The sequence below is a fragment of the Dromaius novaehollandiae genome, chromosome 5 (genome assembly GCF_036370855.1).
Source record: "Dromaius novaehollandiae isolate bDroNov1 chromosome 5, bDroNov1.hap1, whole genome shotgun sequence".
Lineage (NCBI taxonomy): Eukaryota > Metazoa > Chordata > Aves > Casuariiformes > Dromaiidae > Dromaius > Dromaius novaehollandiae.
This window is the reverse complement of record NC_088102.1, coordinates 65,682,372-65,710,318: the sequence shown is the minus strand read 5'-3', so window position 1 is coordinate 65,710,318 and position 27,947 is coordinate 65,682,372. Positions and strand designations below refer to the sequence as shown.

Here is a 27,947-nt window from a genome sequence, read left to right as displayed (position 1 = left end):
AGCACAAAGAAACTAAACCTTGAAATAATATTTCAACAATTCAGAAACATGGAAATCACTGAAGTCAAGTCTCGGCTTCCGAGTCCCTCAGCGATAAGGCACTCCTGGGCAGCAGGCGGTATTTCAGCAACTGCTTCTGCTGTTTTTCCCTGACTCACCCGATCTCACACGCCAAGCTGGGGAGAGAGCATCCACGAAGCAGTTTTGCTCCAGCCACCTCCAAAGCGGCGGTGGACAGACGCGTGTCGACGAGGAGCACCAGAGCTGCTACTGTTAGGCGGCCGGCTCAAAACACGCAGTACGCTGAAATGCGTTGCCTCCGATTAGCACTGCAGCAGCAGCGGCACACGGCCAGCTTGGAGGGGAGCTGCCTCGCTCCGGGTGGGAGGTGAAGTCCTCGGCAGCGCCGAGCTGCCCAGACGCAGCCCAGCGCGACTCAGCGTGGGCTGGGAGCTCTGCATGCAGCAGCGCCGGGGAGGAGTTTGCTCAGCCACACGCCGAGACCAACTGGCAGAGCAGGTCGCCGCCGCTCCTTCCCAAGCCCACGTGCGTTGGGCTCGCCTGTCCCCGCTCCCCGAGCTGCGCCCGATGTCTGCTCTACCTTAGTAACGGCGGCAGGAACGCGGAGGCACCTCCGGCGAGCTGCTGGGGCCGTCTCGTGGCGAGGAGCCGCGTCTCCGTGCTGTTCGTGCTGCCGAGGCGGGGAGGCCAGCCGCAGACACGCCGAGCACCGCGTCTCCCCGCGTGAAACGGGCAGGCCGAGCAGCGCGGACCCGTGCCATCGCAGGGCGAGCCTCGTGCCCGGGGGTCGGGGCACCCTGCTAACGCGCCTTGGGCCACCTCGCATCTGCCCCCTTCCAAGGCCCTGACCCCACCCCAGAAGACCTTCTCCACCGAGCGCCCCTCAGTTGCCTCCAGCAGAGGACGGGTCACCTAGACACCAGCCAGCCTGACCCAAGCCAGACCGAGCCAACTAAAATTCGTATTACCTCGTAACGTAACACAAGTCAGGCCTCCGTTTTGCTCCGGACCGCAGCGCGCCAGCTCTGAAGATGGCCCACGCACAGACGACAAGCAGGGCCTCTCCCTGGAGGTATCACGCTCCGAACCGCGGCGCCGTTTGTCCCTGGTTGCAGCCAAGGAAGCACCTTGCTGGACGCCCCGCAGGGACTGGGAGGGGGCCGGAGCCACCTGCGCCGCGCTGCCTCCTCCCCCTCACCTGATGAATCAGCGTCGCAATAAAGTGCACGGGAATCCAATCAAGCACCATAAAAAGGTTAGGGTGGCAAATCGTCCTTGCGGTCGCGTTGATGCAACGCGACGATTAAATCACGTTTTGGGTTCAGCCTGCTTCGGACTGCAAGAGACCAAGCGCGCCACTAAGCTCCGTATTTTTTCTTTCCCCTCGGGAATCAGTGAGAATTTGGCCCGGCTCCGGCCCACCCAGAGCAGGGAGGCGATGGTGGAAGCAGCCCCGGCGCCGGAGCTCTCCGGTGGGGCTCAGGTGCACGGAGACCACGGCGGGACGGCGACGAGACGGCCGAGCGATGCTGAAGTTGGCCCCCGGCTCGCCTTAGCCGCTCGTCCCATGTCTGCAAAACCCCTGGAAAAACACGGTTTCTGGCCCAGCCGGCGGCCAGCGGCGCTCGCCCCCCGCGAGCCCAGGGCATCTCCGCCCGCGCCGCCGGGGCCCCCGGGCGCGCCCGCCCCCGCGGCGGCCATCCCCGTGCCCTCGGGCGCCGCGGCCGAGAGAGGCCCCCGAGAAAGGGGGCGCCCCGACGCCGCGGTGACAGCCCGCGCGCCCCCGCGTCCCGCCTTACCTGGGCCGCCCGCGCCGCCGGGACACGCGTGGGCGCGCGCGGGGCGTGGGCGCGCGTGGGGGGGCCGCGCCGCGCCGCTGCTCGGCGGAGGCTGCGGCAGGAAATACCAACAGCCTGATCCAAGCGCGCTGGGGAGGGAGGAGAAGGGAGGAAAAAATAGCAGGGAAGGAGGAAAAAAAAAAAGAGGAAAGGGGAGGAAAAAAATATAGCGAGCGAAAGGGAGCGCGCAAAACCCGGGCGGGATCGGCGCGGAGCGGGCGCCTCCCCGCGCCGCCGCCGCTTTGGCGGATAATTTACATTTTTGCTTCCCCCGCCTTCCTTTCTGCCTTTCCCCCCACACGGGGAGAGGCTGGAACCAAGACAAGACCCGGAGTACAAATAATTATATATATATATATATTTTTTTTTAACTCCCCCTGCAGCTGGAGGGCCCTGCTCCGGGGTGACTCTGACCCTCCGCCTTACAAATTACGTTGCAGCGGTTGGGCCACTGCTATTTTTGCTCCTTTCCTTAAGTTTCAGTACCAGGCAAGACCACAAACAGGGCACAAACTAGACTACAGACAAACGGCGCAAGCCAAAGCGCCCCACGCTGTTAGGACACGCGGTACCCACCACACGTAACCACAGCGGGACGATGGACCATCATCATCATCATCTGAAGGCCAACATCCGACTGGAGGCAACGCCTTGGTTGCCTTGTGCAGGGACCAAGCCCGGGCACAAACAGCTGCTTTCAGGATGAGAGAGCAAACACAGAAAACCAACCCACAGAAGGGCCTCACAACAGGTAACAAGTCTATGTCAATGTGATCTCCCCCACATAGGAATCTCTGGCCCTTTTCTACCCCTTAAATAAGCCCAAGAATCACTTGCAGAGGTGGGTGGTTGTTAAATGCACCTGCACGGGTGGTGATTGCTGTGATAAGCTGCAGGGCGGAGGGGGTGATCCTGATTCCAGGTGCCACCAAGTCAGTGGCGATTTTGACCTAATCCTCACTGAAATGCTACCCTTGGGGCAAGCCCCCGCAGCAGGAGCTGGGGCGCGCAGAGCCCAGTGGCTTGGCGGCACGTGCCCGCCTCGGCACGAGCTGTGCCCCGGCTCAGCGCTACCTCATCGGCGTCCCCGGGTGGGACGTATCCCCTCACCAGCAGCTGCCCGCGGTACCCAGCACCCTGGGCGCCTTCTGACAGCCCTTGGTGATGTGCAACAACACGATATCGGTGCTGTTTAAAAACAGGGATAAAAACGGAGATAAACTGAGATGGAGAGCACAGTGCAGAGATAATATCCCGCCCATGTAAAATGCAAACACACGCTTATTTTGAAATGCCAATTCATCTTGCATTGTCCTCAACGTTTACATTTTGGGCTTTCCTGTATCTCGCAACGTATCTACAACAGCTCTCCAGGCTCCTCTTCATGACTAGGGAGATTACTAAATATGATAAAAGCCATCAAATATATGTATTGGCCCCCATTAAAATGGAAATCAAGAGGAGCAATCATGTTCATCTCATCACCATCAATGCAGTGTCTCTATAGCCGTAACCACGTTAATCAGGCATCATATGAATGGTTGTTAGCACGGCAAGAAATTTGCCCTTAAGCTCATGACACATCACAAGACAAGAAGCAAGAGGCTTCAAAACAAAAAAAAAGTTACTAAACACATCTTTAAGCCATAAACTTCAACATAGCTATATGCAATTAATGATAAGAGACTGCCTTTACCCACGTGCGTTTTCCGATGTGGAGTTCTTCAGCAGAGATTTTTGCTGCAATTCCCTGTTAGCAGCCGGTACTGCGTCTGAAGAAGTGAGTCCGCAGATGAACGTGTTTGCTCATTTTACATTTAGAAAAACAGCGCTGCTGCTAACCCAGGCTCCTAATTGCAAGTTTGCCAGAGCAGCACCCTAGGGAGGCTAGGAAAAACCCACAAACAGCTCCTGGGAGCTGACGGAGACCGGAGGCCTCTCGTGGCAAAGGCAGAGGCAAGTTTGCAGCAAGGGGCTGTGGCTGAGAGCTGGGGCACGCAGACGTTGCGGCCACGGGCAAGCGCCGAAGCAGCAGCGTGCTGCCGCGGTTCAGTGGCATGGGCAGCACGACTGCTCCCGTCAGCCGCTCCTGCTGCTGGTGTGTGGTCCCCCCGAGACGACGTTTCTGGCTGGTTTTTTTCTCCCATTAGCAGAGGTGTTTCTCCCCCAGTGTTTCACTAGTAAGAGCTTTTCTCCTGGCTGATAAATTTGCTGTGTAGCAACACCAGCCAGCTCCTGTCCGTGCTGGTTTCACCCTTTCGCTGAGGTGGGTGGACAGCACAGGTCCGCGATCCTGTTTAGATCCCGCTGCCTTGTATTTCACCTCCTTTTCTGCTGTGATTTTTCTGCCCACAATAGTGGCCGTAGACAGCCCTGAGTTCAGCTTAGAGGATATTTTGTGCAGTGATGGATGTGGTGCCGTGCTCCTGACTTTGGGCAGTACCAGAGAAGGGGGAGGAAGAAAACGGTGAGGGGGTCTCTCTTCACCCACGTGCTGTGGACAGAAGATTTGCACTTCTCTGCGGGCGACCGCAATGGGATTATTTGCCTAGGCATTGCACTCGGCCCGGATAGCCCTGCAAACGAAGGTCTGAGCTTTCAGGAGCTTTCAGGCTTCCAGCCATACTTCACAGCAGAAGCTGCAACAGAAGCTTCAGAGATGGTTTCAAAGACCTGCCAGTAGCAGCATAAAAATAGCAGATGTTCTTATATGTCATATTCTCCATATATTTGGACAGTGTCTTGCAGTTGACAAACCTTAGCACCCCAAGGTCTTTTTCAGGAGCCTAAATGCAGTGTCATTGCAACCATGTCTCCGCAGACCTCATCCCAGAGAGGCTTCGTGTGCTCTTAGATACCTGGTGTTTAGAGATGTCCTGGACAGATCTCCCGTCCCACCCTGTCCTGCATCCCAGCTAGTGCTGTCTGCTGTCTTGGGGGGCTCGTCCTCACGAGTCCTGCTGAGGCCGGTGCTGGGAAGCACGGCTGCTCTTCCACGGACCCTGGCCTGCCTCCAGCTGGACCCCAGGTGGGTTTGGTTGTGATATTAGTAGTGGCTAGCTGAGGCCCCCATGCCTCATTGCTCTCCATATCAAGCACCATGACTCTCAGTTCCATCAAAGGGGTCTAAGCTGGCAATTTGCACCAAATGCTGCCATTACAACGTTGGTGTGAACAAACAGATCACGGAGGTTGGTAGCCCTCAATTTGATCCTGCAGGCCCAGCTAGCAGCTAAGCTAAGCAGCTGTGACCCCCCGCATCTCGCAAATAGTCCTGTGCAAGCTGAGCTAGACTTCAAAACCCTTAACAAGATGTGACATGAAACCAATTTGCTATTCAAAACCACTCCAGTAGCCCTTGTTCTTGGTAATATTTCAAGCTAATTACAAAGAAAGCTAGCTGTTACAAAGCCCTGATGGATGGGACTAAAACATGTATGAATATATGCATGAACATATGTATTTGCACTTTTTGCACAGCTGAATCAGATGGCAACATCAAAACCACATGGACAGTCGACATGTTTCTGAATGAAGATCTGAATGAAGATCAGAGATTTCCTCAACAGCTAATGGGAAATGTTCGTATGAAGTCAGACTTCGAAAACTCCTTTTTTTTTTTTTTAGTTTATTTTCCCTCCTGCCCCAGACAAACTTTGGAGCAGATGCTAACAAGCGCCGAGTGCTGTTGCGGTGCAGGAAACAGTACAGTGAGGACAAACACAAACGTGTGTGTGAGTGGTCTCTTTATAAAAGATTTGGTTATCAGACTCCTGGAGAGAGACATGCAGATCTGCCTATAGGCCAGTATCTTGCTCTGGACAGATATTTGTCTGTGGCTTGGTTGCAAGATACTCTGTCCATACATAAACCTGGATCAAGGTAGGCAGAAAGCCACAGCTTACTCCTGATCTGCTCCTTACTCCGTCCTCCCCGGAGAGGGGCGTTTGGACTCGCGGCTGGATCTGATTACTGACACCCGACGTATGCGGCTGGTCCGTAAGTCCGGCCGGACAGCCGCACAGCCGACGTAGGGGTAGCTTTGCAATAGCGCTATATCACATTCCCAAGCTCGCGGCTGCTTCAGATCACCCGGGATGTCTCTGCTCTCAGCCTTGACCCCTTTTATTTCGCCAGACTCCTGACTCACGCTGGCAGCCAGCTCATCTCCATTAAATGATGGGCCCTCTCACAGCTCCCTCCTTGCGCCGCTATCCCAAATCCATCTTCTGTCTCATCCACAAGCAGGCAAAAAGTCTCCTTGACTGTGGCAATTAATTTTAAGGCCCCTTTGTTACTGCTGCTGCCTCCCACGACCGGGACAACGGCGTTGCCGCAGGGGCTCAGAGGTGAGGAGGAAGACAGGGAGCGCAGTAATATTTTTCCATTACCGCTGCAGGGCAGCTGGCTCCCTGGTTCGGCTGCCCAGAGGGACGTCAGTGTTTTTCTCCCCTTCTGCTTCAAACAGCGAGACCTGTCCCATGTTCCTGCCACGTGTTACAAACGTAGAAGTAAAACACAAAAGAGCAGAACCTGAAAGAAAAACAGTTTTCCGCAGTGACTTTCTGCAGGACGTTGGGCCGGCTCTAGCTCGCTCCCATCGAGTCGGCTCTGCAGCAAACCTCTGCGCCGCTCCCAGCTCTATCACGTCCTGCTGAAACTGGGCGAAACGCAGCGGTTTTGGGCTCAGCCGGAAAGCTCGCAGGAGGCCTCTTTCAGCAGGATGAAGTCCAGCATATACATGGGTTTGGAAAAAACTCTGCTTGCAGTGCTGGGAAATTCTTTTTATTGGGCAGCTAAAGTATAACAGGCTGGATCTGTCCTGGAGCAACGGCATTTTGTGCCGGCTGTAGGTTTGGAGGTTATTACATAATTTTTTTCTTTACGTAAGAAGGTTGTGCTGAGGTTGGGTCACTGGATTACGGCAGATAAATTGCTAAATTTCAGGCATCCTTGGGCCAAACCGTTCTCTCTTCCTCCCTCAAATGCATCTGCCCCTTCTCTATGCCCAGTTTCTCCCCAAACAGATGTTATTTTTCATGAAGGTACCAGGCTATCATCTGTGCTGCATACTAAATAGCTGTGAAAAGCGTGTGCTGCCAGTGGCTGCAAGGCTCGGAGCCCAAAGGGGAGACAGGAGGGTCCGGGTGGACCTACGGTCCTTGCCAGCCCTGCTCCCTGGTCCCGGCCCTGCTGCGGGACTGCGCCGTGCAAACCGTTCACCTCAGTATTGCATCACTTCTGCAGCGAAAAACAGTTACTGACTTGTTCTTTTTCATGCCTTTTTTTTTTTTTTTTTTGTGGGTTTGTTTGATTTCCCTTCAAACACCAAGGAGCTTCTCAAAATATCCAGGAGTTTTCAGAACAGATCTTAGTTTCTAAAACTAAAAGGACCTGCAAAAAAGAAGAGTTCCCTTTAGGGAAGAGAAAAAACAGCCAGAAAAGGTGTCTCCATTTCTGCATTTTGGCTGTCAGCTGCCCAGGAAAAAAAAAAACACAAGGTCTTGCTGTGCCTTGCTGAGCCAGAGAACCAGTGAGATGTACCCTGCCTAACTTCACCCCTATAAGCAATAATTTCCCTTTCCCTGTCCCCTCTTTTTTAACAGAAAAGAAGAAGCGTAAATAGCCAGCTGTGAGCTCGGCTATGCGGGAGACATTTTTTCCCCGGTTATCCCCATCTAATTAAGTGGCCAGCGTTAGGCCAGGGTGGACATGCTGATTCTAGATGGAGACTGGATTTTGTCGGGATAGCTTAAAGAACTCACGCAGCGACATAAGGCAGAAAGGGCAGGCCTTGATTGTAGACAAGGAGCGGCCTCCTGGGAGGTATTGCTGCTTTAATTACAGAAGCTTGAAAATCCTCCCGTATCCCTCCCTCTTATAACTGTCCCATGTCGATGAGCCAGAGTTGAAGAGGGACTGAACTGATTGCTGTGATGCACCATATCCCCCGTCCTTTGGAGGGGCACCAGCTCTGCTGACAACTATTATAGCTGTAACACCGGCAAACATTAACCATTTCCCTGCTCAGCAAAGCACAAGGACCCGCAATGACATTTCCCCGGACACAGTGCTTGCAGGGCTGTCCTCGGCAATAAGCCACATTCACTACCCAAAGGGAGAGTCCTAACTCTGCAAAACGTGCTGACAGGAGTAACTCTGATGGCCCATAACAAATCTCCTTGAAGAAACAGGACCCCTGGCAAGATGCAAATGTACACGGGTGTGAGAGTTTGGAGAGAAAATTAAGCAGTCCCATGGTACTTCATGCCTCCTGCTCCCATGGTGGTTGTTCTTGTGGTCACTTAAAAAATAAAAGGGTCCAGCCACGATGAGGCATGCCAAGCTGGTTCCTCCCCAAATGCCAAACTCCATGAAAATCTAGCAATTCTGGGTGGCCCCAAAGATGTTTTATCTGAGGACGTTCAGACTCCAGTGTGCATTTACCTCTTCTTTCCCTTTCACACTCCATTGCCAGTGATTAACGGCTGCACTCAAGGTGGATGAAAGCCGAAGCAGATGTTCTCCACTTGCAACGCCACTCCAATAACCCTGAACTAAAGGCTGAAATCCTCAGCAGATTAGGGGCTGAAATAAAAAAAAAAAAAAAGGATAAATAATGTGGGGAATAGAGGTGAACACAGTCGCATAGGGTTTATTTCAGTGGAGGACAATGCACAGAGGCTACATAATCTCTGCACTCATCTGCCAAAGGAAAGATTAAATAGCAAAACGCCAGCGCTGAGACCTGCAGCTCTCATCAGCTGCACGGTCTCAGTTTGACCACGTGTCTTTCTAGCACAGTGTCCCTGTAGAGACTCTGTTATGTTGTGAAAATGGGGTTTTCCAGGTTATTTTCTTTATATTGAAGCAACAACAATGAAGGTTACAGCCTGGTCTCCAGTAGCAAAGAGACTGGCTTCAGCAGGGCGTTTAGTCTCCCTTTGAGGGTTTTTCCGCCCTGGCTATATTAATGATGGATTTTCTTCCAATGCTCATCTTGGAGGCAGGTCCCCCAAACCTCTCTGCTTTATAGTATCAGATCAAGTCTCGTAAGACACTTAAAATAGGAAAAATGCCAGGCCCCGAGCACATGAGGGCCCCTTGCGGCACCGTCCCTGCGCCGTCCCTGGCTCTTCAGTGACACCTTCTGGTGTCACCCAGCCCATCCTGGGTTTTCTGCAGCTGGTTTTTACATATGCACAGGAGCCAAGTGAGAAACATCAAGCCAAACTGCAAACATCTGATTTTCCTCTGTGCATACAGCGTCTCAGATAAATTTACCTTTGATGATGTTGCGCTCCATCAATGATCAGTTTGGTACTTCCCACCATTGTCAGCCTGCCTGGCCCCTGGCCTGTTTATTAATTTATTAATCTAACTTTTTAAAGCCAAGGCCGGCTCCTGAAGCAGCAGTTCTCTGTGCCCTGTGCAGCCACTGGCTGTTTTGCAAAAATGAAAAAAAATAAAAAGGATTTAAAACCTGCTCTGGTGTGGCAATGAGTGACGTTGCCCCACGTCACTCCCTCTGCGCGCTGACCCAGCTCTGACGAGCTCCACATTAAAAAAACACGTAATGATAACACAAACCGATTCCACGGAAAAATGCAGCTGTGGGTCATTGCTACGAGTTACCCTGGCTGGCCAGATAGTCTCAGACGCGCATCATTGTAAAACATCAGGACGGATGTTGCATGCCTTAAGCCCAAGTGCCGCAGTTGAGCCAAGTGCCTTGGCACGTGTTTCAGTGAAGCAGGGCTGAGGTGAGGCAGCACCCTGCCCGTAGGCGAGTTATGCCTTAACGCTGCTCGTTTCAGCAAAGGCTAACGCACCGATTCCTGGAAGTCACAACTGGAGCAACATATAAAAAATGCATGTTAAAAAAAAAAAAGAAAACAAAGAGGAAGCCTTCAAAGACATTTTCATTGCTTATATCTTTGTATCTTTATCTGATACCGCAGCTTCTCGCATCCCCTCAGGTGGGCTCCCACCTCCGCCTGGCTGGCCAAGAGGGACCTGCTTTGGGGTCTCTCTCTGTAACTAAACCTTGAGATCACTAAGGGAAAAGATAAATGAGACCCTGGTGCTACCAGCAACACGATGAGACACGGTCGTCAGAAGGGATGGCTAACAGCAGCGGCTTTTCAAGGATAAACCCTTGCACTTCCGAGAGATGCGTCTTGTCAACCACCAGCTCTTTCAAGAGGCTTCAAGATAAGTGACTGCAAAGCAAATTAATGGTGAACATGATGTAGTCGCTTCACGCTCCCGATATTGATTCCATTTCATTAGCCAGGTAAGCGCTTTATATTCCCGCAGAGGGACCTTCCTCTTTCCTTGGGTATCGGATTATAAGAATAATAATGCCCTTAAAGAGTCCACCCCGTGGCAGCCTACCTCCAGGTGTATTTCAAGGACTATACCTTCATGTCATCTTTTTTTCAGGCGGGATTTTACAGAGATTTAGTGCTGAGAACGAACGTGACCGCAGGATTTCTGCGGGCTCAAAGCACCGGGTCAGTGCTGGTTGCTCCTTAGCCAATTCCCCAAAAAGCAGATATATTAGCATCATTCTCAGGCAATCCAGGTACCGCACTCAGCACAAGCTGGTATTGTTACACTGCACAGAGTGGTATCACGTAGATGGCTTTAACCAAAGTAATACAGTTTGCCACGCAGCAATGACGAATGAAAACCCAGGAAGAAAATGCCCCTGACTGTGGAAACTGATTTAGGTCTATAGGTAACCTGAAGTTAATAACACGTGTTAAGAAAGGATATATTGGTCAAGAAGATTTGGGGTAAATAGAGATAAAACTTCTTTTTTTTTCTCTTCCCTGAATTATTTGCAAAATGAGCACAAATTTGCAAAATGTTTCACTGATTTTCAATTTGCGTTTTTTGCTGCAAAAGATTCACCCACTTCTAGCCCTGACCAGAATGGAAATGACAGAGTAACTGCAGGAAATTGCTTCTTTCTGCCGCTTTCCCCAGGGAGTGGTTTTACACACACAGAAACGAGCACATTGTTCGAAGGTGGAAACAGTCCAAGAACCAAAGGGAGTAAAATACACCCGGAGAGACTGAACCCGCTCCTGTATTTCCCAAAGGGCACATGGTGCCCTAGTGCGTGGCTCCCACCGTCTCCGGGGGAAATCACAGCTCTGCACTGGGGTCTCTGGGACGAGCACGCCTGGGCCGCGACGGCACCAAGCTATAAATCAGTGTGGCCGCGCAAAAGCTCACAGCCTTCCCGTGGCACGGACGGGAGCGTGGAAACAACAGGGTAACAAAGGCAGAGCTTAAGGGAGAATAAAACAGAAACAACAATATTATCTGCATTCAGTGCCTGGAGAATTGACTGTAAGCAAGGCAGAGGCTTTTAAAGAATGGATAATCCAAGCTCCTTTAAATTAAATTCACCGCCGGTACGGACTGCAAATAAATTTTGACAGGGCAAGACTGATTAAATTGGACCCTTTTTATAAGGTCCTAAGCACACGTGGTAAAGAAAAGCATCCAGAGTGAAGTACAGCCAACTGCAGCCATCTAGCGCGTGGTGCCATCGCCCAGTCGGTGCAGAGTGACCAGCATCTTCTCAGTACAGTCAGTGCTGGTTTTGAAAGGGTATCGCTGGTGGTACAGTGATTTGCCCTCTGCAAATGCCCCCTCTCCACTATTATGAGGTCCTAACTAAATAGGAGGGTCTAATTAAAGTCAGATAAAAAGTCTTCCAACTAATCTGACACAGTAAAATAACTTCTGCAGAGATAAGGTTCGCCTGGAAGGCTTTTCTGACATGGCATTTTAGACTTCTTTTCATTGAAATGGGATTATTTTATCATTGACTTCAAGGGGAGAATATTTATGTCAATGCCAATGGATTTGCTGAATGTTACAATTGTTATATTCAAGTGTAAAATCGATGATTTTTATGGGCATGCAGTCAGGAGGAGGTCTGGGCCACCTTGATTTGATCTGCAAAAAACCACACTCAAAGATTTCACTGTAAGCTAAAAAAGCTAAAAAATCAAGCTACAAAAGTATTAGTGACTTGGGACAAGGGCCGGCACAACTAAAGAGCAGGCCATCGGGTCAGTCGAAGGGAACAGGAGTGCTCTGGCATCTAAGTTAAAAACAACGAAACTCCCATTTTCCTGAATTCACTTCACTGCATTGCTGGCTTTATCCCGCTCTGGCATAACTCCTGGAAATCATTTCAGTAGAATAACTCGTGTTTATAGCACTTGACAATTCAGTCTAGCAAGTTTATGAGAGTTATCGCAAAAGGCTTACCTTAGCCCTGAATTTGCATAACACTCAAATAAATCTTATTCTTATTCCTACGGAGTTACTCTTGAAGAGTTGCTATTACTGGTTAGGCAAAGAAGGAAAAGTACAGTTTTTACATAGGTCGTCAGATTAAAAAAAAAAAATTTCAAATGCCTCTTGTTTCTTATGGGAGGCCACAGATGATCTGTATTGAACGCGACAGCGCTGCCATTATAAAGCCCTATTCTCTGCTCCTGCAATTTTGTGCCAGAAAATCAGTGCAAGCTCCAAATTGCCCGATTTTCTGCTGCAGGAAACGGTAACCTCTCGGCAAGCTCTGCGCGCTTATTAACGACGAAGCCTGATGGCGCGTGGCTCTGTCGGTGATGAGCGACTGTCAGCGACTGCTGCCTGCGGCGCTGGGGCCCTGCCGGCACTGGGCGCAGCCAGCTCCGGCTCCACCAGATGCGGCCAGGCAAAATCCTGACCCGTCGGCGAGGCTGCTTTGCTCTGAGGTTTGGGTATCGCCCTGATGTTAGCAGTGCCCTTCGGGAAGGACAGTCCGCCTCTGGAGTTAGACTAGCGTGGGCTGAAAAGATGTTCTGAAGAGTTTCTCTTCTTCTAAGTGGACTAGCCCTGCAAATGACTTATTAATTTGGCATTGCTTTAGCAAATTTGTTTTTTCCAGTATTTCAGTTTCTCGCATGGAGTTTTGTATTGGCGGGCGGGAGCAAGCAGTGAATTGAAGAGTCGCAACCGGGATCAAGTAGCATCCTGCTATTGAAGCCAATGCAACTGGAGAATTTATGAAGGAATTTGACCTGGTCTCATATTACATAAATAAATCTACTACACACTAATATATTATCATAAAAATGCAAGAAAACTTAAGAAAATAATAAAAACTCTTCTTACTTTCTCCTCCTTCCTCAGCGGAGACACCTGCGGGAAGTTTTTGGATGGGAGAACTGTGCCCCTCTGCTGAATTTTGCAGGAAAGTTAACAGTGTGCTGGCAACAGGACTGCCTGACCCTCTATTTCTTAGGGAATAGGGCTTAAAAAGAAAAATCAAAGCACATTAAGTGCCATTTCTCAGATTAGAGTCTGCAGACTTGGTATGTAACCAGCTTTCTGCCTTTTTTGAGCTACGTAGCAAAGGTGTGCGACAGCGGAAACAGCAGCTCCTTCGGCAGAGGAGTTCAACCCGGCGGCTGCCAGCAGCCACGCGTCCACAGCTGGATGCCGAACCTCTGGCGGCTCCTCCGAGGTGCGGGGACGAACGGACCGTGCTTCAGCTAGGGCCGTGCCTTTCGGCTGCCAGCCCAGTGACCTGCATTTACCGCCGCTGGCGTGCAGCTGACCGCGGGGAGCAATGTTTTGTGGCCAGACTGAGTTAGAGGCTTTTTATTTTTGGTAAATAAAGAGCTTCCTATTCATTCAAGGAAAATGGGCTAGAAAAACACTTCAAAGGTGTCTGCTGGAATCCACATGCTGTCTAAATCACTTTTAAAATTTAAGAAGTCAGCAAATTTTAAGTCACTTCTTGCAACTTTGAAAATTTTACCCCAACCGTGAACTACAGTGATTTACAGGAACTCGCGGAAAGGAAAGGTCGTTCCGCACCATCCAAAGCGGCTGTCAGACACGAGTTTTCTGGCCGTTTTTAGGAAGCCGGGCACCAACCTCTAAGAGCAGGGGCAGTGACTAGCCTGCAGTCCACATGGCAAATTACACGTTGCCTAAAACCAGCACCGGTCATCTGGATTCATGAAACATGGCAGCATTCTCCAAAGGGAGACCAAGATAACAGGTCTATAATCCCTCTGCAGTCTAGCCTGAAAATTACAGGTACGAAACAGCATGTCCACACCTCGCACACACGAGGAGGCTGCAGTTTTGCCTTGCTCTCTGCTCTAAATACAGCCCTCCCCTCCTGCCGGTGCCCTGCTCCTGGCATGTCCCTTTTCCTACCCACGACGTTCATCTGCTCAAAAACGCTGGATTAAATTTTCTGTTCTGCGCTCTCTGCAAATACTTGCCTTAGGGCTGCAGGCGCTGCCGAACATGTGGCCAAAGCAGGCCATACGGGCCCTTTATTTACACTGAGAAATGAATGCACCACTCGTCAGGCTGTAATTAAGGCTGAAAAGCAATACTGCAGTTTTCACTCCTGTCGTCGCTCTGGCTGTTTGTGTCCCAAAGAGGAGGTGCCGCCTGGGTGGCTCATCTGCCTTCTTGCTCTATTACTCCTAACCTGCATTCAGAGCACGTCAGGTCTGCGAATAGATACTGGTAGTGAATATTTCACGTTACGGCTCAATAATATGATGATATATATGCACAGCACCCTGCCTACCAGTCCCTTACTTGCGTACGTGTTAATAGGATTGTGTTTATAGACATAAGTGAAAATGCAAGATCGAATCGAAACACAAGACCAACTAAGATAAAAATAAAATCACTGCAGTGAGTTTGTGTGTCAGCATGAATTTCAAGTGTAAGTGCTTTAAAAATACTGCTGTCATTTGCAAGTCCGCACTCTAAACCAGCACACTGCGAAAGCGTACCAGAAAAGCTGGTCTCAACTGTCCAAACAAGCCGATGCATTTCCACTTTTTCACTCACACCTTAACTCGAAAACAACAAAAACAAAGAAACGCTTTTTAAGAAGACTTTGAAAATCCCCCCGGCCCTGCGGAAGGGGACGAGGAGAAGCGCTGCCGCCCTCAGCGCGGCTCAGAAGCTCGGGGCGTCCCCGCTCAGGGAGCATCGGGGGACCACGTACGGCTCTCCTCATCTTTAATTAAGGACTTTGCTTTCACCCCGAGGATGTGATGTTGTCCCTGCACCATGCTCAGAAAACACGGCCGCCCCGCAGCCGCCCCCTCCGTGCCTAAGAAAGAGCAAGGAAACGTTAAGGAGAGGCACTCTGAGCAAGTGCAGCAATAACAGGTTATTTCCCAGAGCTGCCAAGAAATCACCGCTTCTGCCTCTGCGCCGGCTTTAAGGGGCGTTGCAGGTCGTAAGAGCAAAACTTAAAACATTTAGCATTGCTTCAGCAGCAGGTAGGCTGCGCTCTCAGCTTTAGCTGTATCTTTAAATATGAGAGAGCGGCCGCAGCCTGAAAAGCTGCATTTCTTCGACCCGTCCCAGTGCCACAGGTCAGCCAGCAGCTTCCAGGAACGGGCACCGGGGCAGCAGGTTATGCTCAAGGTAGTTGCACTGCAGCATCCTGCCGCTTTCAGCACCGCACGCCTTTGGGGGTGCGTTAAGAACATCGCCTGCCTTAGCTCTGCCCTATTTTTGCTCTTTTGCAGAGCAAAACTTGCAGAGCAATAGCATCCAACTTCACACAAGTCACCCTTAAAAAAAAAAAAAAACCCAAAAGAAAAGAGCAGAATTAATCAGCCGTTTTCAGAAGACTCGAGCAAATATTAGCAAGCAGCTCTGCTATTTCGGGGCTTCCGACAGCGCAAGGATAAAGCCAAGGGAAACATTTTAAGATCAACACCTTGCAGCTATATTCTGTCCTTGCATGGCAAAAAGCTTAAATCAACGCCTTGCAGCAAAGCACGCTGTCGGAGGAGGAGGCAAACGCGGCGTTTCCATCACTGCGACAGCTCATCGAGCATTTAGCGACGGGGAGCAAACGGCCGAGTACATTTTCACATCATTGAGCCGCAAACGAGAAACAGTCCGCGGCAGCCGCACGTTTAAGTGCCTCGGCAGTTACAGGCGTTCGTACGCGCGCGTGCGGCTCTGTCTCCATGTACTCACGGTGCAGCAGGGCATGGGCGCTCCGCCGGCCTCGCCGCGGTGCCGTTACAGCCGCAGGCAGCGCGACTGGTGCCTCATCGCGGGTGCGCGAGCGTCCCTGGCCGGGGGCCAGGCGGGACGAGATGCGTGGCAATGCCCCGCGTGACGCTGCCGGGGACGCTCGCTCAGCCGGGAAGGAGGGGACGCGGCGGCTTCTTCCTGCGCATATTCGATGTGGCTGCAGCGCTAATTAATTGGGAGCAGGGCAGGGAGTTCGGCAATTTGCTTGTGCTCCCTCGCTGCCCTGTGTCCCACTTTACTTTTAAAGCTACATCCAGGCACCCGGAGAAGAAAGGGAAAAAAAAATCCAGCTGAATCAGAGCGGGCCGACAGGGCGTTTCGTTGCCGCGGCTGCGCGTGCCGGAGGCTTTCCAGAGATCGCAGCACGAGTGGCCGTGCAAATCGGCGGGGCGCCGCGGCAGTTCAGGGGGAAAACTTTATGGAGAAAGCAGACCACACTCACCCGCTCCCTCTGCTCATCCAGGTGTTGCGTGACGCACTGCCTGGCCACAGAGCATGCAATAATAGTAGCGTTAATAATTTGATTATTAATTAGTAATAATTTGATAACAACAACAATGCACTTATCCTCCCGCTCCACAGACAGGGCATCAGGCAAGCCCTGGCGCGTGGGAGGCCGGTGGCCCTGCAGGGCACACGCAGCCTCGGCCTTTCCTGCAGTGGTTTAGGCATATTGTAGCAGGCAGCATTTGCATGTTTCTTTTTCTTTTAATATATCCTCTTAATATATCCTCGAGCTCGGTGTTTAAAAAGAACCTACTGGTATTTTGAGGACAGGTATTTCATACCCAACCCTTCGCACCTACTTTGCACGCAAAGGACAACAGGCCAGTGACGCTTTCTGTGGTTTTATCATTTCTAGCAGGGAATGATTAAATTGCACACGGAACCGCGGAAAGCAAGGGTAGCATGGTCCTGTTGCCTCCAGAAACCTGGATATAGCACATGCACTTCCGGGCGAAGGACTGCAACGTGCACCCGAAAATCGTGCGTCAGTCAGTCCTAGGGGAGGAAAACGCAGTCTGCAGGAAATAACAGAGAAAATGGTTTCCATGTGCATTGCTTACACTGCGAGGAGCAAGATACCCTCCCTCGGCACAGGCAGGAGCAGCTTTGCAAGTCTAACATTGCAGCTTTGGACCCTTAATGCTATTGACAGGAAAACTGAACTCTACAGACCGGCCAGATTTGGTTAAAAGAGGCAGAGGCTGTTTTCGGTCCTGCCGCCTCACCTCAGTTTGACGCTGCAGCGTCGTGCCAATGCCTTCTGCTTGGCAGCCTTGTTACTATCCGTAATCAAGGTAACATCTTAAAACATATAAATAATTTATGTCGCAGCTGCAGCTGCGGTTGGGAAGGCGGCGGCGTTTGGGGGACTGGGACCAGAAAAGGCTCGTGGGGATCAGCACTGGCCTCTGGGTTCCCCTGGGATCCTGAGCATTACCCTGTCCATCTGTCCCAGCCTCGGCAAATCCCTCAACTGCAGCGGGGAGGAAATCTGTATAAATAAATGAAAAACTTTAGCAAACAGCTGTTCCAGCGTAAACACCTTGTCACATCCTATTTTATGCTCGCTGAAACAAACTTTACCCATGTTTCCTTCACCGCGCTTGGATTCGTTTGTCATACATTATTTATACTGCTCCAGCTCAGCGCTTAATCATTCAGGAGTCCCTCCACCCTTGCTCTCTTCCTCCTTCCGCTCGCATGAGGACCAGACATCACCGTTCCCCAACACAAGCCCTTTGCTGCTGCCAGCACTGATGCGCAAGGCCCTGGTGAACCCTGCGTTGCTCCACCGCCAGTCCTGGCTGTCACCTGGCTCGACCACGGGAGCCCCACGCACACCGGGGATGCGCCAGCATTTCTCTTCCACCTTGGTGATGCTTTTCTAGCGCTGGTGCCACCTCTGTGGCTCCGTTTGCATCTCAGCCTGGCCTGCAGGTACCTAGGGAAATGCCCAAGAAGCAAAGACCTACCACAGCTTTGCTCGGTTTTGCTCCCAGATCTGGAAGCTTTGCATGTGCCAAACTCTCTTTTTCATTATCATTTATCAAACTACAAGCTTTGTGCTTGCTCTTTTCTTTCCCATTAGCTTTATGATTGCTCCTCCATTCTCTACTCGTTGTTTTTAGATTTAACACTGCAATACACCTGCTGCGAGCCAGCACCGTAAAAGCTGTTCCTGATGGCCAGCGCCACAGGACCTGCACCTGGATGAGATCCCTGCTAGCACTACACCCAGGCACTATTCCCCTTGGCACGTGCACGTGTGCTTTGACTCACCGGCCTGCGCTCGCCAGCGCCGGGTGCGCCCCGAAGGACCCTTCCCTGGCAGGCAGCCCGCGGGGCGCGCTGGCCCCCGCGCCAGCCCTTCAGTGCAGCCAGCTGGAGGAAGAGGCCGAAGTTAATACCAGCTTCTGCAAAGGAAGTACCAGGTGCCATTGCTTGCACTTTATTCCGCTCCTGTTTCCAAACGGCCACACGCGGCTTTTTGCTAGAAAGCTTTCACCTCCTTTTAATAACGGTGTCCCGCTGCACATGTCGAAGAGGTGCAAACCCCTCGTCCCCCCTGCTGTCCTGCCAGCCCTGCTCCCTTGCCCACCCTGCATCACAAGCAGCTTCACCAGCTCGTGCAGCAGAAAAGGAGCTGAAAAAAAAACTTTCCCGCTGAATAGCAAAGGCCCTAAAGGCTGAAATTTTACCTGAGTAAAAGAAGCTGGCAGCGCTGCTTGCTCCGAAGGGGCAGCAAGTGGCCCCAGCAGGCTGCGGTGCCGGCAGTGTTTTCACACGGATCCTGGTTCTGCCTTGTGAAAGCACTTACAACATATTGATCTCCCTGTGTAATAAATTGCTGCTATAGTCATGTTTTGTCTAGAACCAACTGGCTGCATTGTGCAGAAAAACACTTCCAAGCGCTTCTCTTAACAGCCTTTAAAGCCAATGACTTTCAGAGAGGCTTAAGGCTCTGTTTCGGAAATAACACTCAGCCTTTCTCTAACAGACTTGTAAAGCTTCAGCCTTCCCAGCCCTGCCCAGCCACAGCATGATGGAATAACCTGGCTGGAGGAGGGGAAAAAAAGGAAGATCCCTCTAGGAGCTGTAAAGTCGAGCACCTGAATCCCCGCGATGGGTGGCTCAGCACAGCACTCGTCAGGAAAAGGCACGCGCTTTCCATGGCTGCCGAGAGAAAGGTCGTAACTCAAATCTATAAATGAGAAGAGATTGCTGCTGCAAAAATGCATGTCTGATATGCGTGGACCTGTTTCAGTACCAAAATCTACCTACAGGAGAGCTATTGGTCCATGGCTTCAGTTCCACATAGCAGCTTAGGTTACCGTCTGCAGAAAGTTGGAAGGGATACGACTGACTGACATCCACCTCTAGTTAGATTCCCTCGTCTGTGATCCACAGTTTTCCAGGTACTTTGGCAGCTGATTCTTTCCCTGTTGGTGCAAACAGAAACTCTTTGGAAGAGCAGCTGCCATGGGAGATGCGCATGCTGGGCACTTGGGGAAGCAGAGAAATCTTTGGATTTCTCAGTATTTCAGTCCCCTTGAGCGCAAAACACATTTGAAGGAGAAAAATGGAGTGTACTCTTAACTCCTGATTGAAACGAGCAACGGTCATCCTCGCTTTAAATTACTTATAAAAAAGTCCAAATGGTGAAAAATAATATGGAAAGAAATTCTGAAGAAAGCTTTTTTCCAGGCACCATGGAACTGTTCAGATGTTTGCTTGGTGGCATTTTTTATAAAGGCACTGCTTTCTAAAATCCCCAAAAGTTCATTTTCAAACCACCAAGTTGTAACAACAACAGGAGTAACATGACCAGTTGCTGGCAGCGAGCTGGAAAAATGAAAATATCTACAGTCTCATTGTGGTGAACACTGCAAACCCTGTTTTGCAGATATCTCAGTCAAACCAGGCGGCTCGGACCCAGTCAGCACTGGAGCAGCTCCCCAGGCCAGCGTGGGGACAAGGGACATGGGAGGGGGGGGATGAGGGAGGTCACCAGAAGCTGGGAATCTGGTGAAAACAGGGCCCATCAGCAGCACAAGCTTCCTCCGGAAAGAGTAACGGTATCAGGTGCCATCTGGAGGCTGGAGCCCGAAATGAACAGGCTGCATTTTCCTGGAATGACCCTTTGGGCTGATTCATACCTTAACGAGAGCCGGCAGTAGAACAGCCTTTCCCACGAAGCCCGTTTTCCTTCTGGTAGGACAAGCCCAGCGCTGGAAATGCCAAGTCTGAGATCTGCCAGATAAAAAAAAATCCAAAAATCTCTTACAGCTTCTTTAAAGTTTCACGTGTGTTTTCTTGACCACCACACACATCCCACTCACGCCTTCTTCCTTGGCCCCCAGTGCCCCAGCAACCTGCGTACTTTAGGGTACGCGCCAAAGCCCATCTCTTCTCTTGGGAGTTTTCTTGCAGGTAATGGGGGAGATTTGTGGGACCGAGAGAAAAGTCCCTCCCTTCCAAAGCAAGTTTTGACATGCTTTTACTGAATGGGGCATAGGCTATAATATAAAGGGCTGCAAACTAACAGGGAGATATTTTCATTGACAAAAAAAAAAAAAAAAAAAAAGTAGGAATTTTGGCATCATCACGTGACAGTTTTTTACTAAGAAATGCAGGAGCTCGGTCACCGCCAGCACAGCCCTGCTGGACTACCCAATGCCTGACAGCACTCGACCAGAAAAAGCATCCAAGAGCAGCATCGAGAGATCTCGCTTCCCCAAAGTCTCCCTGCGGCAGGCTGCACTCCATTGCCAGGACACCTTGGCATCAGGTCCTGGACCTGCCACGCAATCCTCAGTGACACATCAATACCCTCGCAAGGAGCCCCAGTGACTGAAAGGCAAACCCAAGTGTCACCTGAGAGGAGGAGAGCCCCCTTCCCTTATCAACTCCAAAGCCCTTCTATAAGAAGTGGGTATTTTGGAGAATTAATTTTACTCAAAAGGAACGGAAAAGAAAAACTCTAAGAAAGCAAAGACAGCAAGTGCTCTAGCATGATGCTTTTTAATTGTTATTTTTATATCTTTAAAAACAAATCAAACCATTAAAAATATTATAGACATGTGCTGAAATTTCCTGTACAACAAATATGAAAACAATAAAATTTGTACATCATTTCAAGATATTCAACTAGCAGTCACTTATTTGAAACACATCAATTTTTCCCTTCTTAAGCAGGCCCCAAATGGGAAAAAGAGTAAAAGAGAAACGCAGGAGATCTAACTGGAGCACAGCAGAGTTTTGAGCCTGGAAAATGGGTAACTTCAGGCAAGTGACAGCAAGGGAAAACACTGACCAAAGACAGAAACAGAGCTCAGCAATCGCAACATGGAGAGGAGCAGAAGTCAGGCGAGAAATGCCTGCAGGGATTCACGTCGCCTTGGCCAAAAGCATCCAGGAGACGACAGCGCATTCCCCGTTGGACATCCACGATATCTCTGCGGGAAGGACGCTACCAGGCCTGCTCTAGTTACTCACAGTGATGCTGTTGCCAATTATGTTTACAACATTTTAAGCTTTACCAACTTTTTCCACCTATTCCTAGCATTAGCAGGCCGTTTAGTTCAAACTTCAGTCTCTCTCCTCAAGGATTCAGTTTTGGGAAATGGTAGAAGTGTTCAAACGGATGCACCTGCGTTAAAAATGGATACTCATCGGGTGATGAGGACAAGCAAGACTTTGGCGCAGTCTCTTTCCAACGAGAAAGTTATGGCACAGATTGCTGGTTTTCTGCAACAGTACCTGCACGGGGGCTGGGCAGAAACCCCACGCTGGCTGGTTTTCTGATGCTCTGCTCCAGCATATCGCAGAGGCACAACCCAGAGTAGAAGATGCACCTCCCACTCTTCTGCAGTGAATAGAACAAGGGCATTTCGAAGCAAGGGAGCATTCACTACCCTAAGGCAGCCAGTTCCTGGGAGACCAGGAATAACGAATACCGGCTCTGTGCTCTGCACAGAAGCGTAGTACTTTGAAGATTAAGAAAAGAAATATAACATGACTGTAAGGGGTGAGCTTTCCTCCCTGCCAAGTCCTTTGGAACAGTTCTGTTTGGTCCGAGTGGTTTGTCTTTCTCCTCTGACAGCAGCTCAGAAAGGACGCAGGGCGCAAGATCCACCGCACGGACCACCATCGCGGAGAGCCTCGGGTGGGGTCATTAATCTCTTGTGTTTAAGTATTGCGGAGAAAGAGGAAAAATATTCAGGAACCCGCAAGTGGCTGCTACCAAAAAAATAAAAAAAAATTTGTAAAAGCTGAAGCGCGTTGTGGTTCATCCTCCAGTTTTGCTCCCGTGGCACACCACAATTTCACACCAGGTTGGAAGAAATTCCTCTGGTTATCCATAAAGTTACAGCTGCGCACCAGGAATTCCTAGATATTCTTCAGCTCACAGTGGATTCTTGAAGGTCGCCAGCTCCCACTGTAATGCCACATATATTCCTAGTATTTGTAGCTATTTCTGACAACTCTGCTAAAACAACAACAACAACAAAAATCCCAAAAAAGAAAAAAAAAAGCAGCAGAATTCCAGGGACTCTGGTTATTAAACCTTCATAAGATTTTCACTGTTTTATAGCTATTCTATAGCATTATTCATAAACTTCATATTCTTCTACAACGCAACCAGTGCAACGATCCGAAGACCAAAAAACAACTCCCCTTCTATCCCCCGCACGGAGCTACTTCACAAGTCCTTCATTGGTAATGCCTTCATGAATCTAGCAGTTATGTACCAGCAAAACAAATCCAAATTAATCCTCAACTTGTAAAATTAGCATCTAGGGGGTTTTTTGTTTGTTTGTTCTGTTTGAATAAGGACCAGTTAAAATAACAGCAGCAGTACATTGCAAACAATTATAAAACAGTTACATTAGATCAATGAGATGCAGTCAGGTAAGATGTGTCTCAGCTGTGAATGGCTAAAACAACAAAGAAAATGGTATTTACAGCAGAACTTTGTGCAATTTGTTTTGGTAGAAAGAGTAAAGCCAGTCAATCTGTTTGGGAGTGCTTGGACACTTGGAACCTCAGTTCAACATTTTCACAGATTTATACATTTGACGAAAAAAAACAATAATGATAAAAAGACACCAACCTGAGTAAAACTCTATTAGAATAGAGTAATCATTATTCAGTAAATCATATATTGCACCTTTAAATAAATCATTATAAACTGTGTAAAAATAGGAGTATCAGCCAGGAACAGGGGGGAGCTATTCCATCCTTCATACACACACACCCCTGCACACATACACAGACTCACTTGCTCATTATTTTCCTACGATTAAAGCTCGGAGTGACGCACCACACTCCTTTTCCTCTCTCAGAGGCACCAAAACAGTAAGGCAGGGGATATTTGTGGTGAAAAGCAAAAACAAAGCTCACCTCCAAACTTCTGGACAGTCCTGCCAACAGTGCAACTACAGTTATAAGTTTGACATAAGCCTTATTTAAAAAAAATCTGTGTTCTCATTAAGAGTTTCAGTACAAAAATAGAATCTCTGCTGTTTTTTTTCTAGAGTAGCAACTAGAAAAGGCACAATTTCCAAGTATAAATGTCCATTTGGAGGAGGTGTTTGTACTCCTTTTTTTAAATAAAAAGGAACACTCGGAAAAAATCAGAGGCACATATCTATTAGCTAAGTAACCAGATACAGTAGATAAAATATGTTCCTGAAACTTATAATTAAATATATTAAAACAGGCCACAAGCTTGGTGTCTGTAAATGATATCATATAAAATTGTAATGAAAAGCTTGTGTTATTATTTTAATATTTAAATTCTAGTTCACCATCCGTACTGCAAATGCTATTTCACCTATCAGTACTGTTAAATTCCCAAGAAAAAGCAGAATTCCTCTGTTAACTTTAAATAGTTTCTTTTTATATCGACCTGTGGCTCTGGCCAGCATTGTTTTTTTTCCTCCTGTAGATCACATCTTCAAATCAGTTGTACAGAACTGGAGAAAACCAGACATGAGACACAATCCTGGAAAACAAGAGTGGAACAGTTCCCTTTCCTACGCGCAGACAACACCTCCTGGAGATACTGCCGTCCTTCCAGGCTATACATGGTAGCCGTTGGCCTTCCCAAAACTTGGCCCAGGTGTGAAATTTTCATAGATTGCCATTGCCGTCATGTTTTGGTAAATAAGATCTGCTTTTTTGTCTTTCTGGGATCTAATTATATCCATAACACATTGGTTTAGGAAGACATACTGGTCCTGATGGGAGAAAAAGACAAAAGGAAGGTTATACAGTTTTAGAATGTACTTGATTTTGATAGCAATTCTGCTCTTTAATATAGGCTTTGAATTTTGGATGTACTGCATTGCATGTTATCTTAGAGTATTTTTTAAAAGTTGTGTGTACATGTCATAGAAAATTGGGCTGGAAAAGACCTCATGATGTCATCTCATCAACCCCCAGTCAAAAACTGGGACCAAATTTACTGTCATTAATCATTACTAACATTCTCTTAAGACTTTCACGGTAGCGATTTTACTACCTTCCCAGATCAGCTTGAGTTAATACATGCACCTTTTTGGATCGAAGCGATGATTTCTGCAGGAACATGTGTGTTCCTGCAGAATGCACAAGAAAAGATGCAGACAGAGACTCAAGACATTTATAGCTCATAGTGATAAAGGTAAACTTCATGCAGGTAGAGCAAGCAGCCAAAAAAACTTTTTCAGGATTTGATTCTTTCTGGCTGCAAATGCCAGTCCTACAAATTACTCTGTAAGGTGACTGCTCGGGTGCACTACGGCTCTGGCTGCAACCACTTTTGTGGGAAGAGATAAGCTGGGAAGAAGTAAAGTTTAAGTAGAGGGTGGTTTCAGCTTGCTCCGTAATCTCTTATCTTCCCGTAATTCTGAGCTCCGTTTTTATTCCACCTTTCCTGGATTATCATGACTTTTGAAGAACACATTGCTGGGTGAAAGAAAATCACCCTACCTCGGTTTGCACCATCAGAGGCCGATGCATGCGGAGGTCGTACACCACGCCATACACGTCCACCGTGTTCTCCATTTCGATCTGCTGGATCAGGCGGTCGATGGCAATGAAAGTCCCTGTCCTTCCGACACCAGCACTGCAGCAACACAGGAGAAGCTATTAACTGCTTCCTTCAGTCACAGGCTCCCCTCCACCCTGAGGGAGCGCCAGTGAAGTTGGCAGGATTATTTCTATTATTTCAGTGGCACTGGGATCAAACGCTCTACAGCCCGGAGGAGCTCTTATTACCATTGCCCAGAAGGAGGCAGGACACCCTCCTGGGCTTTCCAGCCTTGCAGCTTGCACAAGATTACATAGAAAAGCACTTAAAAAGGCAACTTTTTAGGCCGTTTTCCAGCCTAGGAGAGACAGCTCGTCCTAATGAGCTTTCATATCACGTACTTTGCTATCTGCATAGCATTGCTATATTTCTGAGGCATGGGGCAAAGGTCTTAATTTGGCAGGATGACTAGCCCATGTCCTTAAGCAGCAAGAGACTCCATGCTCTTTCACATATACATATATATATATATGTATATACACACACACACACACACATATATATACACATACATATACGTACACACACACTTTTTAACCACATTGAAAAAGAGTTGTTCTTAAAAAAGCAGCAAGATGAAAGCATGTCTAAGGCGAAAAGGTTCTTTCTACCTGCAGTGCACCAGAGTAGGAGAGTCAACAGGATTTTGATTGTTGTATTCCTGAACAAGGTGCCTGAAGTTGATGAGGAGGTCTGTCGTCTCCGGCACTCCGTGATCCGGCCAGGAGGTAAAGTGGAACTGGCGCACCGTGTGAATCTCCGGTGCATTAGACTAGAGAAACGCACGTTAAAAAAAGAAAACAGTTAGGCTTCAAAAGAACAGTAGCAGGGCTTCCTACCATATGTAGCTTAGCTTCATTAACGTTGGCTGTTAGAAACTCTGTAGTACTGTGATAAATGTTATTCCAATTCTCCTCCCCATTCTGTTCCAGTAAAGAATACTTTGAAATAATTTCCTTTTATGCTGCACTTTACTCCAAGATCTCCTTTGCAGCACTACATTTGCTCACAGAGATATAGCCAATTGTTCAGTCTAGCTTCCATATGCCAACTATCTGCATTTCTTGCTGTGCATAAGCACGACTTCCGGCACAAGTGTGAGGTAAACATGAGCTGCAGGATTGCTGCTGGGGCAGCCAGGAATTCCCATTAGTGAGCTGGATCTTGCTGGCAGACCCCATTCTCTCACAGGAAGCACCCTACTGACGGCTCATTCCCACACCTAGTACTAAAATACTGTTCTGGCAGGATGGGGCAGATGAACAAACGCGCATACATAAGTATCACTGGAATCTCATTGTCAATAAACAGCACAAAAGATTTGAAATCAGGTTTTTGGCAGAAAGGAGACCAACACATACAAAGCCCTAAATTAAAATAATTTATTCTTTCCTTATTCTTTCCTCTTATTCTTTCCTCTTAGATAACTTTGAATTTGATTTTAAGGTTTAGTGAAATTATTATATTCTGCTATTCCAAATTTGTTTGGCATGTGAAGTCACAGTGATACAATAAAACCACTAAACTCTAAAGAGTTGGAGAACTACTCACATTTTCTACAGTGAAGTCCCTTATTGTCCATTCTGGAAGGACAATCTCTGAGACCATTGTCACAATAATGTCACCATAACTCATGGATTGTTTGTCTGGCCAATACTGCTCACATTTTGTCTAAAAAAAGAATTTAAAAGTTAGATACATTACACTGAGCAATGAAACAGGGGGGAAAAAAATAAAAAGAAGGACACGTCAGGATGGTTCCTATGGTTCCATCTCGACCTTGAAGTAACTGAGCGCTGGTTTGAAATACTAACCAGGCACATGAAGTAGGGCTGGAAAGCACTTCACCCTTCCCAGTGGCCTGTACCAAGGCAGCAGCAGCTCCACCTAAACCCTCCTTTAGGTAGAAGAACCCACCTTTAAAGAGAAAGGTGCCACGACTGTCCTGAGACAAGCTACTCTGATAGTCAGCAGATATAATAAAGGGAAAAGCTGAGAAACTTGGGCTTATTTCATTTGGACAACAGTCTTCCAATAAGTAGATCCTTGTTATAAGAAAAGAGTGGTTAATCTCCAGTCTACTATGGCTAATAACAAAATCAATCCCCAGTAAAGAAAATTTAAATAGAAACAACCTTTAAATAGAAACAACTTATTCTACCAAAAAGTAGAGTATTTCTTGACTTCCAGGCTAGCCAAAATAACGCAAATATGATGACCTGGACATGCTGCAAAAAAAGTCTGCTTGAAAGGGCTAAAAGTTGGCTTTTGTCCTTGGAAGGAAAGCCTTTGCCAACTCCCTGTCCAAAGGATTGCTTACTGCTTCCTGGACAATGATGGCAGTGACTATCTGAGTGCCTAAAGCCTTTTTAGGTATACTCATGCAACAACAACAACAGTAGTATGTTAATATTCCTCTGGACCCAAAACACAGGCATTTTGTATTATCTGTGTGTCCAGGATGCCCTTTGCCCACAGAAAGGTTCTCATTTGACTAACAGCAAAATGCTGTTAGTGTCCCCACTGTGGATGGGGGAGATACTTGGCTCTGATTGCAAGGGAACCAAATTAGGTTTCAAGTAGAAGTTTAGATACATTAAATTGAAACATATTAAATTGGATATGTTTATTATAAACATATATACATAAACATATGTATATAAAAATAAATAAGATCAAATGAATTTCAGTAAAGGCAAAAATGCTCAGTTAAAGCCATACGAGCAACAACCTTAAATTGTTCAGCCAAGTTGCATCCACTACCGGTATATAAGTAATCTCCCCACCTCTTCCTAAGATAACAGTAGATCACAATCCTACATTTCGATTCAGTTGCTACATTACTGACATTTTGTATTCCCTTGGATGTGCCAAATGAAGAGGGTCTTTGGTTCACC

At 48.4% G+C, this 27,947-nt stretch overlaps 2 protein-coding genes and 1 long non-coding RNA gene across 8 annotated transcripts in view; 1 reads left to right on the top strand and 2 right to left on the bottom strand.

Moving 5' to 3' along the window:
• OSBPL5 (oxysterol binding protein like 5) overlaps nt 1–1,949 on the bottom strand; it is a 114,665-nt gene extending 112,716 nt beyond the window's left edge. Inside the window, exon 1 of one of the 4 annotated variants that reach the window (XM_064513124.1) lies at nt 1,821–1,949. Coding sequence is in view for 1 of the 4 variants with exons in the window: in XM_064513123.1 (XP_064369193.1) it covers nt 602–847 (246 nt within the window). In the remaining 3 variants the exon portion in view is untranslated. Of the gene's footprint in view, nt 1–158; nt 294–601; nt 863–989; nt 1,173–1,820 lie in introns of those variants that run through there. The other 3 variants (XM_026092761.2, XM_064513123.1, XM_026092762.2) reach the window with 3 other exon arrangements.
• LOC112978951 (uncharacterized) lies at nt 1,281–21,323 on the top strand. Its single transcript, XR_003258059.2, has 3 exons — nt 1,281–2,610; nt 4,681–4,887; nt 5,340–21,323. It is a non-coding gene; the product is annotated as an uncharacterized LOC112978951 (long non-coding RNA).
• The window catches only part of PTPRJ (protein tyrosine phosphatase receptor type J), a 74,468-nt gene continuing 67,498 nt past the window's right edge, over nt 20,978–27,947 (bottom strand). For all 3 annotated transcript variants that reach the window (XM_064513120.1, XM_064513121.1, XM_064513122.1), the window contains 4 exons: nt 26,602–26,721; nt 25,662–25,822; nt 24,951–25,086; nt 20,978–24,217 (listed from right to left, as the gene is read on the bottom strand). In XM_064513120.1, the coding sequence (XP_064369190.1) occupies nt 24,059–24,217; nt 24,951–25,086; nt 25,662–25,822; nt 26,602–26,721 (576 nt within the window). In that variant the 3' untranslated portion in view covers nt 20,978–24,058. The remainder of the gene's footprint in view (nt 24,218–24,950; nt 25,087–25,661; nt 25,823–26,601; nt 26,722–27,947) is intronic.